Source organism: Diadema antillarum, unplaced genomic scaffold (assembly GCF_040938485.1).
Source record: "Diadema antillarum isolate AM-2024a unplaced genomic scaffold, OU_Dant_1.0 seq00000533_RagTag, whole genome shotgun sequence".
NCBI lineage: Eukaryota > Metazoa > Echinodermata > Echinoidea > Diadematoida > Diadematidae > Diadema > Diadema antillarum.
This window is the reverse complement of record NW_027271484.1, coordinates 1,957,839-1,976,999: the sequence shown is the minus strand read 5'-3', so window position 1 is coordinate 1,976,999 and position 19,161 is coordinate 1,957,839. Positions and strand designations below refer to the sequence as shown.

Sequence of the window (19,161 nt, the reverse complement as noted above, 5' to 3'; positions counted from 1 at the left end):
GCTAGCTACTCAAAGAGGTTCTACTGCACATCTGGCCATTTTGTCGGGTCGTTGATCCAGAGTCCTGCCGCGATTTCATACGGGCACAGGTCCAGTCCGGCTGCCTTCAACTTGGCAAAATACCGGGACCGATCGATCGACAGGATCCAGATTTTAGCCGAATATTGCTGGCAAGACATGATGCGTGTATCTCATGAATGATGGCACAAATGACAAAATGAATAATGAAAAACAGTCCCCATGTCTAGTTCTGCGTAGAGCTAGAGTTGCACGTAAATTATACGCATCGCACATGCACAGCATGCAGTATGCGCATTATGCGCTATGCAGGCTTAGCGCTTGCGAGCTGTTTGTTTTCACTCCAGTCAACCGGAAGTGACGTGTAGCCGACCGCAAGAATACAAATTCATTTCTTGCAAGTCACACATTTCCTGTGCATGTTTGTTTGTTTTTTCTCCACCTTGCTGTGCATATTTTGTGTATGTGTGTATGTATCTGTGTGTCTGTCTGCATGTCTGCATTCTGCCTGCCAGTTTTTAAAGGCATAATTTTCCATTTAGGCAATTCCACGCCAAAGTGGACATGACATCTAAGATTTCAAATTCATATTTCCCACGCAATTTTGGTATCAAATGAAAGCTTAAAGTTTGAATTTTATGGATTTGAGTAAAAATATTTAGTTTTATGTCACATTCAGGGTCAATTTTTCAATTGTTTAACTAACCTTATTAATTTTCAAAAATGCATAAATTATAATACAAACGTAGCATGGCCTGTATTCAATATTTGAGAAATAAATGTTATGAATTGTTATATTTAGAACTTAGTAAATATGAAAGAAACAGTTTATTTAATATTTTTACAGTTTCCATGATTTGTTACGCTTCAGTGACTTCCTAAAGGTGACCTTGTATTTTGTCCTTCCGTTACCACAAGAAGAGGTCTTTTTAATATTTTATCAAAAATAGTAATATAAAAACTATAAAATTTTCAGTGCAAAGCAAGTTTAGGTAGGCCTATTACTTGGCACCCATCCATCCATGAAACCCCTCCTCTTTGAATTATTATAAATAAATTAAAAATGTCCTTCTGTTACCGAAGCTGGTAACGGAAGGACAAAGTTGTGGTAACGGAAGGATTTAGAGTCTGTTTTTAGCTATTTAATGTCCCTAAGATGAGAACACAAATGTGTCAGAACCTACTCTAAGTACCCTTGACTAAATTCAAATAACAAATGAAACCACACCTCTTTCCTGAATGCAGGTCGACCCAAAATTGGCTCAATTTTGTAATTTTGTGTACAAACCCTATGGGAAACTTTCATAAAACTCATAAACATCTGATATTTTTTTTCTTTTGATCACTTTGATTATTTGACTTTTGCCTAACTATGGTTAAAAAGTGGTCTGTGACAATTTTCTTTGAAAAAAAAACAAAAGGAAAAAACAAAGAAATACAAAAGAAATTCAAGAAACAATAAAAAGTAAAAGAATTGAGATTGATTTTGCAATTTTTATCACTACATTGTTAAATACCTCAAAATGAAGATCCACACCAAAAAATGTCTGTAAATTGCTTCACATTAGTATTCTATGGGCTAAGATATAATTTATTGAATAAATTTGCATAATCAATTCATATAATTAGGAATTAGCAGTATTTTGAACAATCTAACTATGGTCTCGTGTAGATTACTCTCCAGGGTGATGTGTGCAGATTTTAATCAGTTCAGTTCAGTTCAGTTTATTTTATTTTCGTACGGAACCGGCTTCAGTCAATGGCTGTTCTTCAGCTGGTCTGTCATGATTATGCAAACAGTGTAAGAGATTGGGGGGGGGGGGGGGGGGGGGGCTGGGGATAAGCCCCCAAGACCCCCCACCCCCTGCCGTGAAATGGGTCCATAAGATTTGGCTATTTGGGGGATTAAGCAAAAGAAAGAAAAAATATCACATTGGACTACAAGGATTAACGTTAAAGTTGGAAATAACATCCTTCACTGTATGCACACAAAGCTCTTTGTCCTTCCGTTACCATACATTAATGAAAACAATGTGTTGTAATTAACAAACCAGTTGACATGTTTCAAAGTTGAATACATAAAAGTAAAGCTAAAACTATTTGGATCAAACTGTATACCTGCCACATATGAAAAAATTATTAACCTTAGAGAGGTTTGATAAAAACTAACCATAACCTATCTTCCCCATACACTTTGCACAGACAATCTGCATGTCCTTCCGTTACCGTCCTTCCGTTACCAAACACACATGGACATTATGTGGTCTAATTAAAAAATAAGTAAACATATTTGAAAGTCAAATATATTCCATTATAGCTAAAACTATGGCAATTAAACTGTATACCAATAAATTAAGATAGTTCCATAAACTTCACAGAGTTTTGATAAAAACTAATTTGCCTGAAAACCCATGTCCATTTTGATGTCCTTCCGTTACCGACCTCATTAATATGCATATTTCATTACTCTTTAGCAGGTACGAAAAAAATTTTGGTGGAAATTATAGTCTTTGGCTCTGGTAATACATCTCTAAAGTTTAAAATGCTGTATCCATCAAACTTTTCTTAGAGTACTTTTTTAAACTGTGAAAATTCTGTCTGAATGTCCTTCCGTTACCGTGGAATTGCCCATTTGCAGATGAAACAAAAACCCAGCTTTTGTGCTTCAAAGTAGTTCTAAAATGTGAGTTAGGGATAGAACAACCAATGCAAAGAATTTGAATCAATATAATTAATGTTAAGCATTGTTAAAGATAAAAAATGTGAACAATAGTTATTATAAAAATGTTTCTAAACTACACCGTCTATACTTATGGTTTATTAAGAATAATAGTGATATCTCCTTATATTTCAGGTTTTATTGCAAAATTTTTACATGATAGGATGTTTTGTGATACAACTGACCTACACATATGCATCAAATGTGATATCTCAAACATTTTTTTTAAATCACTGCTCCCAAAGGTAAATTGTACCTTTAATAAATTACAAATTCCAAGGATGTGTTTCTATGTTACTGGGCATTTACATTTCTTTTAAAATCAAAATATGAGCTTACATATAGGCCTTAAATCTGGCAAATGGTACAAAAAAGACAGAGAGAGTAAAATATCAACTGAGACAGATGGTTCATTCAGCCTAGTATACCTACTGATGGAATTATGAATTCATGAGAGTACCTGCTCTCCCTGGCAAAGGAAATTCACAACTAACAAATGATCTAAAGGTCCACATTATCAATTATTGTACATTTGCATTGACCATGACCCCTCCCATGCCCCCTGCTTCCACATTCAAGATCTCATTTTCTTTCCTGCTTCTTAAACCTCCTAACTTAACTCTAAATTCCCATATATTATCACAAATATTTACACTGTTTTCTACCATCTATGTACTATGTACTATGTAAGCACTGACTGCAGTATTGCGATACTACTTATCAATGTCCCAACTCATACATGGGCAAAGCCTCAAGGAAGCACCTCAGTCCTTATAGAGTGGCAGCATGTCCATAAAGCACTCAATCTGACCACTTTCCTGACTGCTGGATCTCTCATCTGAAAGACTGCAAGGGGAGAGCATTCTAACCTAACATCGAGAGTGAGAATGGCTCTCGTCTTCCCTGAAGCTCCAAGCAACCTCACAACCAGTACGACGGCTACTAGGTTCGTAACCATATGGTTGCCCAGACAACCACTCTTGGCTGTCTCGTGCGGCGTTGGTATGAAGGCCCAAGCATGATGCCTGGAGACCAACCATGTCACCTTGCTGTGATCGTCGGCAACTGTGCATCGCCCCCAATTTGAAATCCCTAGTCCCACCCCAAGCGCCCAATTCCTGGGAGTTAAAGGAGAAATCACAGATCCCATTGCTTCTTCTTGCGTTGCAGAACTCACATCAAATTTTTGTATCTTTCAGCTGTCTTAGAATCACATAAACCCTCCTTTCAGTCAGTTCAGAAATGAAATGTTACCATTACCGGGTATTTGGGCAGAAGGCTTTGTTGACTATAACGGTATCTCTCAGGGTACTTAAATATTCTGAGCTTGACAATAGAATTAGAATTAAACAAAAGACTGTAGAGTCTGCTCAAAAAACTGTCAGCATACCACATAGCTGTTGAGTCCTTTCCCTCATTTACTAGTTGCTCAACATTTACATAATTTCTCAAAACTAAGTATAGGTTTTTGACACAATTTGTTCTGAATTTATTTGATGATAATGAATTTTTAAAAAGGTTAACATTACACTGCTTAATATTTCAAACTATTTGAGAGAAGAATTTAGTAAGATGAAGTTGAATGATATCATGTCAACACCATCATACAGAAAAACAAATTATTATCACTGCTTTCTTGAATAAGAGTTTGTTTGGGTTTTTTATCAATACACTATATCATCAAACAAAGTATCTTCAAAGACAATATCAGAGCTTATTTATGGATAAAGACTTTTGATGTGATGGCCTTGTTTCATCTTTAAGATGAAAGATGTCCATTAACTTATGACTGGTCTAAATACTGTTCTGGAAACTTGTCCCACTGTCCATATGAGAGACCCAGCATCCTAGATGCACTATTCACCAGCCATCTAAGACAAGGGTCATTTACACTTCGTTGGAAAAATTTGTGATGTCAGAAAAATTGTGACATTTCCGTGCAAGATGCTTAGCAACCATGCCAAAACTCACTTGAAACATCACCAGAATAACTCCAAGCCGCAGTGCAATATTTCTGAAACTTTGCAAAGTTTCAAGCAAAGTTAGCAACTGTAAACGCTACCCTCGGAAATACTGTGACGTTTCATCACGTGACTGTTGATGTTTCCTGATTTAGCAAGTTTACATGTCTTCTTTAAAACTCATATCATATCTATCCTTGGCTTCTAAATACATCTACTGCGGTGCAAAGACTGTAACTGTACTGGTATTATCTACCATCTGAACGGGAAGAGGAAACAAGGTGATTGCACGTGCACACTAGCAACCCCACAATTACAATGCTTTGTGAAATTCACACTTCGCTTTTTTCTTTTTTTGCGTATGTAAGTGTTAATAGTAAAATCAAAATATCACAATTTTTAAAATTGTGATGTTACCAATGCCACTGCACCTACTAGCTGCCATCTCTTTAAATTGCACTTTTGCAAGGACATGAACGAACCAGAAACCCAACTTTAATCCAGCGTCTCTTCTCCGTTGCAAGACCTGGGACTGGAAAACAGAGCAGGGGGGCTCCTGGCGAAGGCTCCTGATGAAGTGTATCCAACTCAGTCGCCCCACCAGAAATAGAGAAAGGAATCCAAGGACTTTCCACCCTGGAAGACAGTTAGTTCTCTCCACCGCACATAATCTCTGCTCATCCCTCTTTATTGGACAAGACGATAAAAAATAAAAGAAGGGAGGGATGAAAGTGCAGAGAAAATGCCCCCAAAGCCTCTACGTGAGATAATTTTAAAAATTTTCGACATCATTCCAGCAATACCATGACATCATTGACAGGGAGCGGGGGAAGCTGCATTTCTACCAAAGACTATTCAGAGACGTCAGACTACAACTCCAAATGAGTGATCACATGCATGCATTTCATGCGAAATCTTCAGTGACATGTTCCAGGGGACCTATGAAGGATCAATAAGACATCATCATATACATTTTGAATCAAGCACTCCTTTGATATCTGAAATGTAACATTTCACAATTCAAATATATCATAGACAGCGTCTTCTACGCATCAATTGTACAACATCTGCAATTAGTATTTTCCTAATGGAGGCAAATTATTGGTCAACGTAGTAATCTAAGTGTGCTTGCTTAAATGAGTTAAATGGTTAAAGGAACAGATGAGAAATTCATCACCTCTGCAACACCATACATAAACATATACATAGAATAGATTATAGATAGACATGTAAAATGTATTTGAGACAGAAGACATTCACGATAGCCTCAAAATTCACAATAGTTGTAGAAAGGGCAAATTATTTCTATCAACATTTCCTTTGTACTATCAAAATGAAAGGTGTGAGTTCCTAATGCTTTTAAAGTAGCTGTGAACTGCTCTTATACCTTCGACAGCCATGGCACTTTAGCTGTAGCTCGTGATGCTTTTTCATCACCATTCAGATAATTCCTCCAAACTTGATCTAATGGTAAGCTACCCAGCCCACTAAGGTATAACGATGTGCCTCTGTCCAGCAAGAAGCCCATGGTAACACAATAAGGATTATCTATTGGGATTAGGTAATCCAAATCCATCGCCAGTTAGTTTGCAGAAATCTGTCCCAACAGGCAAAAGATGGCACTCCAGCGGACAGGCAAAACGGCAAAACAAACCACATTCAGGGTTAATGTGACAATTGATGTTCACCGTTTGGTTGACATCAATCTGATTCCCTATCTGAACTCTTCTTATATCTGATAAATCATTGTGACAGAGATGTAAGTGTATCAATGGCAACATCAAATGCAACAAGACACTATTAATCTGGCAATGCAAAGATTATTTGATATTACTTGAGAATCACACATGAACTTCACCCATATATGTGAGCTAAACAATGTGCCAAGCACACAACAATTAAACTACAGAAAGCACCACAATTTGTTTACTTCATCAAAAGACAAGGGGGACCAAAAGCAAACAAGATGATACATGTACCAGTATATTTTATATGAAAATGCATACATTGGTTTTGGATGAGATGCTGCCTTTAACTGGAAAGACAAGACAAAACTTGGGGAGCATCAATCTTGTTATGAGTTTATTGGCCCCTGGAGTGAAGTTGGATTTTTGGCGGTCCACTGCCAACTGACTCTGTGACCATTTCACATGGATATATTAATTCTGTGAAATCAATCCCTCACATGCACCAAACTTTGAGTAGATATTTACAAAAGCAACATTTTAGACATACCGGTAGTCCAATTACTTGTTTTTACTGTGAAAGAACAAAGGTTGTGTAAACCTATTTGTTTGTGATTCATTGCTGTCAAGACAATACCCCCAACATAATTTTGATGAACTTTTCCCAGTGATAAGCTTTCCAAAGAGCTTAACGTGGATTAGACAAAGAAGATCTTTGCGTGGAATGCGTTGCTTCTGTAACATGTAAAGTGGGTCACTGTCATTTGTAGTACCAGAAGCCCCAGCCCTGATTCTTGTGGATTTAATTCTAGCTCTCTTGGTACCAATAAAGCAGTTTTGGAATTCCAAAGGGAGTCTAGGACTATGCACAGGAATGTTTTTTTAATGGGATGTGTTTGGTATGAAAGCATGACAGAGTTGGGCGGAGGGGCTGAGGAATTAGAAGTCCCATCACATAACTGTCTTCGACTCTCAGCGCATGGGATGGTTATGGTCATATCATAACCCATTCAGACTGGGCAAAGAATTAAAAGCAGTATGTGCAGCTCTTTCTGTATGTGATGCTTTAGTCTGAACTTACTACTGTAAACAACAATATTTTTGCATGATTAATTTTTCTTTCGCGCTGAGCGGCTCAAAAACATATTCGCAGGTTCTTGAATTCACGCAGCGCAATTGCCAACCCATTCACAATGTGCAGAGAAAATTGTGAAGATATTTTCGCAGGTTTTAGAATTCCCGCTAGCCAGGAGTAGCACGATATACGCGAAAATTAATGTACAGCGATAATCTATGCATTCACAGTAGTGGACCATTTCCGTGCAGAGTCCCAGTAAAGTGAACTCAATGCAAGAGTTCTGTGGCTACTATTACTCAAAGCAGGGAAGCATTTTGGAAACATGATTATTAATATGCTGTCAGTCTGCTTATCTTTGGTGTGAAAAACAAGAAGAGAAAGGCACACTGAAAGGTTAAATATCACGTACTGTTCCTCTCATTTCTGTTAGCCAGAAAGCATTCATGTTTCCTTGAAAAGAGAAATGTTTAGTTGTGGAGTATTAGTTTTAATCCTATTGTTTTTGTGGTCACCAAACGATATTATCACTTTGTTCTTAAGTCCCATCACATATTAACCATGTCTGTATCAAATGAGTATATATACAACACAGCTAGCTTACTAAGACTGCTTCTGCGCAGAAAGAAGCCACACTTGACATTAAGTAAATAATAAAATGCGCTGTTTTAAGATACATTTCAGCTTTGAGCATTAATGTTGTTTCTCCTCTGTTCCTGCAGCAAAAAGGCATCTTAGCTTCATTCAATCAAGAAGTGAACTAGAAATGTCCCTATGGCGACTGGTATGCCTCCGCCATAATGCATGATTCTCCTAATAGGTCTATAGTACATGTGGACAATGTGTGATTACATTTTCACAAAATTGGCAAAATATCAAAATGACATGTTTGTCACAAATGTATTGAATGTTTACCTTCCTTGACCTATGTTTAGTTGGATGAATAGGAGAGCATGTATTTGGGGATTTAAGAACTTTAACTTGACTTTGACCATTTCATAAGTTTATGCACTGAGTAATTTTCAAGGTATGGAGAAAAAGCGCAATTTCTGTATTGAACAGTAAATTGTTATCATTTTCATCTGGCCTTTGATTTATAAGAGAAGCATTGTCAGGCAGAACATACATAAATTCAGCATGTACTAAGTTTCAAGATAACTTGAGCCACTTCCGAGATATGGAGAAAAAAGTAAGTTCAGCACTTTCACTTGATCTTTGACCTTTTGACCTTTGACCTTCTTGGCAAAAAAAAAAATCCCAGAGAATCTCTATTGGGTTAGACATGCATACACCAAGTTTTAAAAAAAATATCCTGCTGGCATTGCATAAATATAAGGAAAATAGTAAGATTTTGAAGTATTGCCCTTGACCTTTGACCCCTGACCTTTGACCCCATAATCCCTAAATTCCCTAGATAACCACTGCCAGTCAGTAAATGCATATACACTATGTTCCATGAAGATACCTTGAACAATTTCCAAGATACAGAGAAAAAAGTGAAATTTTAACATTTTACTTGACCTTTTGACCTTTGACCTTTTGACCTCATGACCCCAAACTTTCACCAGAGAATCTTAATTAAGTAGTACATGTATACACTAAGTTTCAAGAAAATGTCTTCAGGCATTGCATAGATATGGGGGAAATAGTAAAATTTTCAGCAGTTGTCCTTGACCTTTTGACCTTTGCCCTTGAGCATGTGCACCCAAAAGTTGAGAGGCACAACTTCACCCTCTAATACACATACATGCCAAGTTTCATTAGGATACCTCAAAAGGTTTTGGTAGTTACCCTGTCCACAAAATTCATTACGGACGGACGGAAGGACGGACGGATGGACGGACGGAAGGACGGACGGACGGAAGGACGGACGGACGGACGGACGGACGGACGGACAACCCGAAAACATTATGCCTCCGGCACCACTTCGTGGCGGAGGCATAAAAATCAATGTTCTGTCATGTTTTGTCAAAACTGACTTTCAGTCTGCTTTAGTTTTAAGCGTGAAATGGGCATAAAGTTATGTAATTACAAAGGTCAAAATTCACTAATGTGTTCTAATATCTCTGCATTCACTCAATCCACATACATATTTGGGTTTCATTTTCCTTAATGTCATCACCAGAATAAAAAAAAAAAAACACAAACAAGCTACTAACTTGCTCATTATTCCTCTATCATACACTCTGGATGGTTGAATCATCATTTACAGTTCGTTCAGTTTGTTACTCTGAAGGCTCCTTTGCTCACACTTTCTTTCTTTCTTTCTTTTTTTCTTTTTTTTTTGATTGATGAACCTTTTTTTTTTTATTACTAAAGCTTTGGAAAACTAACCTATTTCATTTCTGGATGAATGGACCCTTATTTCATTTTCCTTACTTCACTTTTATATGAATAAACCTTCAGAATGCTACCAATGTTTGGATTAACAAATCCTATATCATTTTCGGATTAACGAACATCTAGGTATAATGAATTTGTGTGTTTAGAAATAATAAACCTTTAGAATATTGAGCCTCACTTCACTTTCAGATTAATGAACCTGTGGAATAACGAATACCACCCAAATTTGCTCTATGGTAAACACAAGCAAGACAAATATTATGTGATAACTTACCAGTCATTCCCTCAGTCCATCTGATGAAGCTACCTCAAGGTCTCTCTTCCGCTCCAGCATCCACAGCTGCATCAAGTCTTGTTCCCATGACGATCCAGCGTCTCAGATTCTTGCACACGTCAACTGCTCTCGGCTAGACCAGACAGATAAAAGATTTGAACTATAACGATGAACAACTTTCAGTAACAGCAGTGGGTTTCTTCTACTGTAAAAACTCTCAAAGGGTGGCTCCAAGTTCGGTGTTCGTGCTTGTTATTCACTGCCACCTGAACACTGGCACCAGCGATAATCCTGAACTTGAAATCCGTTGGCATTAGCAGGTTGACCTTAGAATTATTACGTACACTTGTAGTTCCAGCAGCTAGTTTTGGGCCCAGTGTAAGAGTTGAATGTTGTCTGCTGAACAGAGCTCCACCGCTCTCTTCCTGTTGGCGATTTACATGTTTTCCCCTACAGGTTTATACCAGTCCATAGGGATTGTTGAATTTGTCACGTCAAGTTCGGTAGCATTGCTATGGATCCTTGTGAAATTCACAAAAGATTCTGTGCACGAGAAAATTTCCGGTTTTACAGTACACAATTTCACACACTTTTAATTTCACAGACTGCTACATCCAGACTTAACTAAATTTCTTTCAGTCATCATTGGGTCTGGTGTAATCTTCTGTTTTTCAGATATACTTAGCAAAATCTTGTTGAAAGGATACTGCGAAAACAGTGTGATCGAGGCAAAACACCGAACTTTGATCAATATTCAACTTGTTGGATTTACACAATTGTTAGGCCTATACCACATCTACTATATTGTCATTTTACAAGATACGGAACAGTGTTGCCCCATCTTAACTCAAAGACTTGATTTCTTTTGGCTCTTCAACTTCAACCCGATCTTTCCATTCTTCCTCCCCTCTACAATTACCATAATGGTCCTTGCACTTGTATACTCATTATGGTGATAGGGTATTTTCTGTCATTGCTCCATCTCTTTGGAACAAACTCCCTTTTCATATTCAAAATTCTGAAACTGTAGACAAGTCCAAACCATTGCTTAAAACTTAATCAATTTGATAAATTGTGTTTTTTTTTCTTTTATATAGTCCTATAATTATATACTGTATTCTCATCTAAGTTTTTTGTTTAATATTATAGGTATAATTTACTATTTATAGATGAAACAAAAACCCAGCATTAGTGCTTCAAAATAGTTCTAAAATGTGAGTTAGGGATAGAAACAACCTATGTAAAAATTTGAACAAGTAAAATCAATGGTAAGTATTGTTAGATATACAAAATGTGAACAATAGTTATAATAAAATGTTTTTAGACTAAACTGTCTACAGTTATGGTTTCATGAGAAAAATAGTGATATCTCCATATATCTTAGGCTTTATTGCAAAAATTTAATATGGTAGGATGTTTTGTGATACAACTGACCTATATGCATCAAAAGTGATATCTTGAAAAATTTTTAAATCACTGCTCGCAAAGGTAAACAGAACCTTTCATGAACCTAGAAATGCCAGTATTAAGTGCTATATAAGTGTTATTTATCATTATCATTATGAACATTGTTATCACCTGATGCTACAGAACATCACTTTAATAGAGCTTAATACTAAGTAGTTGGTTCTCTAGAGAAAATGTTAAATTTCTTCTGATTTCATTTTACTGTGACAGGATTTAAAGAAAAAATGTAAGGTAGTATCCTTCATTTACAAAGTTTGACAATAGATGTACTGCTATCACATCAAAAAGTGCAATGAATATCATGGAATAAAATAATGAGCATAAGCATTTAGAAAATGTTCATCAAATGCCATCAAGTTCTCACAAGATAAATTATCAATTTCTTCAACCTTTGTTTTCAACATTTGACCACAAATAAAATACAATGTACTGGTACGTGCACTTCGTGATTTTAATGCACTGTGCCATTGTTACAAGCTGCTAAGAACATGTCTATGATGCTGGTCTCCCACGATCCTTTGCACATGGTGCATACTCTATGCAAATAATGACAAATAGTGCAGTTTGACATTGTCCACAACTTCTTCACACACTTAAATATTGTGGTTTTTATCTTACAAGCCCCACTCATCAGATTCAACAAGCACTGTGTATGGGAATTTTTCCAAACATCAGATGAGAAAACAAAAGCATGGGGTCCTCTATCCCATGGTAGAGCTGGCTGGATGACAGAATGTGAAAATGAACAAATCACGTCACCCTGAATGCCTATACCAATGATGAGAACGCATAGGCTGTCGCTGTTTGCTTTCCAAACACTCGACCGGGTGTGAAAGGAAATATTATTTGCTGAATCTCAGGAGGAAGTTATCAGGAGACAATAAAAACAGTGATTGAACGAATCACGGGAGCTATCGGAGCTTTCGGCGAATGCCTTGCTCACTGATGTATAACATCACAGTATGGCGAGAAGTAATGTAGGTTGCAAATAGAAGCATAGTATGATCAAGGAAAAAGAATCAGAAATTTAAAAAAAAAAATGTAAAGAAATAGAATAAAGAATCAGAAACACTGACTGAAAGCATTCTGGATGATCTTACTGCTATTTTTTGACTATCAAAAAAAAAAATCTCTGGAGCCACTCTTTAGCACAGAAAAAGTGATTGCAGGAATCTAGAAAAAAACAACAATGAACAAACGACCAGTTCTGGCAAGGAACATGTGGTAACTCCAGGAGAAGGGAATTTACCTAAAAATATGAATGCTTCTCAGCAACTCTCTTACGTCGCACTGAATTAACTATGAGAAAGGAGTCGAGTGCTAAAGAAGCAAATAATTTCAATAAGAGAGTGAATAGACTCAGCTGCAATGTTATAAAAAAATAAAAAGATAAAAAAGAATCTAAAAAATATCTGAAAAACCTGAAATCATAGTTCTTTCAAATATATATGCTTAATCATATTCAATATTTCCATTAAGATGTTTAGAAAGAGAGTCAATGAAAACTATCATGAGCTACAAAAAAAAAGCAAATCTTCCCTGAGAACCAAAATAATGATGGCAACTTTAATAGTTCTAGGTCAACTATGCAAGACTGACCCAACATTAGGATCTTTTATAACAACAAATAAGAAAATCAGTAGGTTTTCCACATCCTGTTTAGAAAAAAAGGGGGAACTATTCAGGTACCCCACCACAGCACACATCTCCCATGGCCCCGATGGATTCCCATGAATTTGAACAATGTAGGGATCTCAGTAATTAATCTTATGTATAGCTACAAGTTGTCAATGAGCAGATGGGGGGTAACCTACTCTTAGAGGGCAGTGTACTCTCTAAACTAAAATTCACTGATTTTTGAGAGATGGGATGCACCTGGCAGTGTAAAGTGATGCACACACTCAATGTGGATATCATTCCTGTTCATTCCAAAGGCTAAAACCTAAAGCTTTTCTTGAAGCAATTCCAAAGTTTTGAAAGTACATAAAAAGATATCACGGGCTCATACATGCTTCAAAATTATCCAATGGATGTAGGCTAACCCTTTCTGTCCTGTTGGCAAAATGTTTGTGTACAATGTTAAATGCATTTGAACATGATCATCAGGAGTCAATAAAATCAGAACATATGCAAACTTTGTACAGTCTTAAAATGTCTCACTAACGTCTATCATGCCAAGCTTTTGTGTCATGCTGAAATGCTTCTTGGAGTCTTCAAACAGATACCACTCTTTATTTGTATGGGAATGGTCTTGAAATGAAGAGTTTAATTGCAAAATTGGCTAAACGCTGTTGTTAAACATTTTAAATGAAGTCCATCATCAAATAGAACAATACCTTTCCAGTGTCTCACGGTCAATTTTAGTACAAAATCAGCCATTTTGTTGACGAAATGATCCATTTCATTGATCATCTCATCGATTTCATGACAAAATCAACCGTGCAACACTTGGTGCCCAACAGAGCTTTTCCTCAAAGTTGGCTTATCCTCGAGGTTACGGATCACTGTCTGAATGTAACTGATGTAATTCCATTTATACCGCTTGCATAACAAGTTCACCTGTGCAGAATTTACATGTATGCATGCTTAGTTCTTTTGTTCTGCTTCCTTGAGCCCCCACTCAAGCATTCTTACGGTGAAGCTGCCATGTCATCTTCCATGTTCATTGTGATTTGTTACAAATTTTAAAAACGTTCTTATTCCTCATCCCAATCACTATTAATTCTGAAACTCTGTGACCAGCATATGTAGCATATCACCTTTTCTTCCTTGTATACTGTGACTTCAAAACTTCACACTTACATTTTCCCACCTGCCAACTTTATGAAACCAGCATATTTGATTAAAGTCCCCTGATCTTTTCTTTCTTTCATTCCTCTTGTCAATTTCATTTTGATAACCAGCACTGGTTGCCTTGGTCTGGATTTCTATTTATGGTGTCCATCAATCTTCCACTCTACTTCTTTTACTGTCTCTTCCCTCCCTCTCTGGGTCACGCCATTTCATGACGGTGTACCCGAAATTCCCAGCATTGTCACTTCAAACACTGTTCCGCAACCGGTCTGAGTCATGTGATTAAGTGATCAGACGCGCTGGTACTTTCCCATGGTCTCGTTTTATTTTTGTTATTGAACTCCATCAACTCGCCAACAACTTCCTCCTCCGCAGATAAGGTAAGGGCAGAAGCTTCTTTCTGTGACCAAAGCCACACGACACCATGCCTTGAACGGACATTGAGAGAAAAAAAAAAGCATCAGCTGTTCTGAGAGCAAAACAAAACATACAAAGTAAAACATCCATGCTCATAACGAGGACATTGAATGTGTGCGAGTACTAGTGTTCATTAGTGTAAAAATGTAGATGGGTGGGGATGTGCTCTTATCTAACTCAATTCAGGGATCAGTTTATTGCTTTCGACTGCCTGTTACATTATATCATGTAACAGAAATGTGGCATTTGGCCTGAAAAAAATTGTGAAATGTTCTTTGCCATGACAGACTGACTTAAAATTTGCCCACCTACATGTACCTTATATCAACACACCTAAAACATTTAGTCTGCAGAGCAGACCTTTCCAATTTCTATGAAATTTCAGGTTAAACCAGAAAAGAAAACTGAAACTCCACTGTTTCATTTTGGAACACAAATTTCACAAAGCAGAGCATTGTAGTTTTAATATGCTATTCTGTCTTTCTAATTTGCTGTGGAAATGATGACACATGAAAGAAGCATCCCTAAATGAGTAGAAGATGTGTTGAATGTTGAGCTGTGCACAGGAATGTATTCCTTGAGAGTCAGGAATATGTTCAATATTTAGGTAAATGTATACACAAGTGAGGGAGTACATTGATGGAGTGGGGCAATGGTGCATCCCCCTCTTACACAAGTTAGCTTTTGCATTTTTAGAAATGAAATTTAATGATTTGGTGCACACTTTGGGTGGAATATTTGGTAAATTTTTGGTCAAATTAGTGAGAAAAGAAGTGAAAACATAGAAACAATGGTCATGAACAGCATTAAAGCAAACTAAATTCTTTGATTGCTGCATGATTTTCTGAATCTTTTTTTCAAATGTAAGATCCGAGTCTAGAGAAAAATGGGGTTTGAATATTTTTGGATTTTGCCACAGATCCTTGGTTTTGAAATTTCAGCCTTTTTCATAATTATGTCTCACATGCAAATGCACACACTTAAGTGCCTTGTGTAACATTACACTGGGGCCATAAATAAACCTCTGCTATCATTGTTTCTCACATGATGTGAAATCAAAGAATAATTCAAAACTGACTGAATTGCAATGCTAAAGGTTTGATGGAATTTTATATTGTGACATTCCCCTAAAGTTTTTCTCTATTGTTCTTGACAGCAATATTCAGTGAATATTGATTTACCTTTGAATACCAGTATTCTTTCCAAATGTGAACTTCAGAAAAAGCCTGCAGTACTTATTGTTCACAGAACTCTGTAGTCATACTTTCCCTTTGTGAAAAAAAACAAAAACAAAAGCAAAACAAAACCATTCAGAATGAGAAGGCACATGGCAAAGAAGAAAAAAGTGGAAAATAAACGTTTCATGAGGCTTATAAGCTTCCAGCTACTCCAAAAGGAACATCATTCATGTTTTAGTGGTGATAATTTTTGCAGAAGCACTCAAACTCAAGAGTCTGCATGTGCGCTGTGCGTGTTTGCAGAGCTCTCAGCAACTAGCACATGCAGGTTGTGAATATTAATGACTGCAATTGTGACGCAAACATCCCTTTCCTGCCGTCTGAATGCTATCTATCATTTACAAATGTCTCATCAAATTTTGAAAAGGGCTCCATCTGGCCATTGTGAAACAAACAACCCTTAAAACATCAACCAACACAAAAAAACAACAACACTACCTTTCACATTTTTGAATGCACACAAAACAGAATGATGAAAGGGGAAAAAAAGATGAAAAAGGTTCTGCACATGAGTTGAGAGTGAAACAAACACTAAGTTTAATGTTTAACTGATCCACATGCTACTTCCAAGTTCTCAAAATATTCAATTGGCATTAAAGTATAACAACGATAGACAATGGCATGATGTCTGTCTGCTAAAGACCAAACTGAGGGGGTAAGGAGGCACTTCTGGTCACTGGACATGACTTCACCCCACTTCATGGATCCCAGGAATAAATTGGCGAACTTTCCTGACAAGGATGGGGGAAAGTGACAGCAGAAATAAAAATTGTGGGAATGATGAATGACATCCAATGAATAGTATTTAAGTCTGCATCTGAACTCTGCACTACTATCCCAAAATGCCCTCATCATCCCATCAGTCATGTGTTTGTTTGTTTGTTTGTTTGTTTGTGATTTTTCATGTGTACATTATGTGTCCTATTGTTTCAAAATGGTCTTGCCCTAATTTGAAAGACTAAAATCAGAAAAGTTGGCCCAATTTGATAGAGAATTTGATAAGCTACAACAAAATAAAGTGTGGGTACAAAGTGGTCAAGGATTAGTGAAATACACTCGAATTAATATGAAATCGGATGACATCACTATGAAATTGCATTTCTTTTTCTTCATTTCATGCAGGAATTTGATAACTTGAAATCATTTTGCAAAACTTACAGACCTATTAGCTGACATCTACTACTCATCAGCTCTGAGAATATGTAGCAAAATGAGGGCATCACTGTCCATCCTTATGAGCTACAACAGATTCAAAATATACATCTTTTTCTCTGCACATTTGCACTGTATATTGCCACTGACGTACACATGGAATTTTAACTTTGATGGGCCCGTATGACGTCATATCAAGTCGGATAGACTTGAAATTCAGTGAAAATATTCTCAATGAAGTAAGAAACAGATTCCATGCAAATTAAAAATTATATTTGCCTTATGGGTGCAAAAATTATGCGCATGCAAAACATGTGCATGTCATCTGTCCTGAGCGTGTCTTGAGCTTATGAGACATAAGTGCTGCAAGGACCAAGAGCTAAGAGCTGGAGCTTTCAGAGATCATACATGATTATACAAAATTTAGCTGCTAAAACAATAGAAATGCTTCCAAAACATTCTCCAGGCATTGACATCTACTACTCATCAGCTCTGAGAATATGTAGCAAAATGAGGGCATCACTGTCCATCCTTATGAGCTACAACAGATTCAAAATATACATCTTTTTCTCTGCACATTTGCACTGTATATTGCCACTGACGTACACATGGAATTTTAACTTTGATGGGCCCGTATGACGTCATATCAAGTCGGATAGACTTGAAATTCAGTGAAAATATTCTCAATGAAGTAAGAAACAGATTCCATGCAAATTAAAAATTATATTTGCCTTATGGGTGCAAAAATTATGCGCATGCAAAACATGTGCATGTCATCTGTCCTGAGCGTGTCTTGAGCTTATGAGACATAAGTGCTGCAAGGACCAAGAGCTAAGAGCTGGAGCTTTCAGAGATCATACATGATTATACAAAATTTAGCTGCTAAAACAATAGAAATGCTTCCAAAACATTCTCCAGGCAGAATAAATGGATGAATTTCCTTTTCCAGAGCAGCTTTCGAATTGGTTCCCGGCAGCTCAAATTTTAGGCTGCACATACAAATAAAATGTTGAAGGTCAAGAAAACAGGAAGCACAGTAGCCTAGCTTTGCATTGTGTAACTTTTTGAGTCTTTGTTTCTTATCTTTTTATCATAATCTGAAATACTCATTATCAGTGCTTCATGAGGTAGTTTTTGTTCTTTTTTTTTTTGGGGGGGGGGCTTTTGAACCTTTTGTTGTTCATATATCATTGTTTGTTTCAGATGCACATTTTTCTAAAACTAAACTGTTTCACTTATAATTCATTCTCAACTTGGCAAGATGTTTCGGAAGATCAAAGTACCTATTTCTTTCATCAAAATTTGTAAAATGTCTTTCTGATATGTGCAGACTTTAAGGAACTGAAAAAAAAATCCATCTCTCATCTAACGCAAGATATGCAGTGAAATTTGAAGGTACCCATTTAATGATAACAACATTATGTTGCATCAATATCTCTGCAAGATTTAATGTGTTAAAGAGGAAATCTACCCAAAAAGAAATTAACTTCAAAGGAAAGAAAAAAATATTCCCCACAGAATGATGAAAAATACAGAAGATATACCATTTTGAAATTTCATTTTTTAAACATTTCTCGACCAGTACTTATGAATATTCAAATCAGCAAGTTGACAATGTCAATTTCTTATTCATTTCATATACAAAAATGACAAAAATCTCATATTTCAGCTGTATAAACATAACATTTGCTTAAAACCATCCAAAATAAAAAGGAACAAATGTCAACTCTGATATATCTTGGTATGGGAATATGTTTTTACTTGTATTAACTAAAAATAACAATTTTCAGAACTTCATATAAAACATCACGAAAAACTGTGAGGGTATGACATTATCAACTTGCTCATTTGAATATTTATAAGGACTGGTCAAGAAAAAATTTGAAATTTCAAAATCTCATATCTTCCTTATTTCTCATCCAATTTTGTCATTTTTGTATTGTTCTGTAGGGAATAATTTTCTCTTCCTTTTGAAGTTTATTTATTTTTAGGGAGCATTTCCTCTTTAACTCTTATTTA

The 19,161-nt window shown here is 36.4% G+C and overlaps 1 protein-coding gene across 1 annotated transcript in view; it reads right to left on the bottom strand.

Moving 5' to 3' along the window:
- Positions 1-19,161, bottom strand: part of LOC139734575 (constitutive coactivator of peroxisome proliferator-activated receptor gamma-like) — a 54,631-nt gene that overhangs the window by 26,707 nt on the left and 8,763 nt on the right. The window contains exon 5 of the mRNA XM_071645351.1: positions 10,076-10,208. Within this exon, the coding sequence (XP_071501452.1) occupies positions 10,110-10,208 (99 nt within the window). The 3' untranslated portion in view covers positions 10,076-10,109. The remainder of the gene's footprint in view (positions 1-10,075; positions 10,209-19,161) is intronic.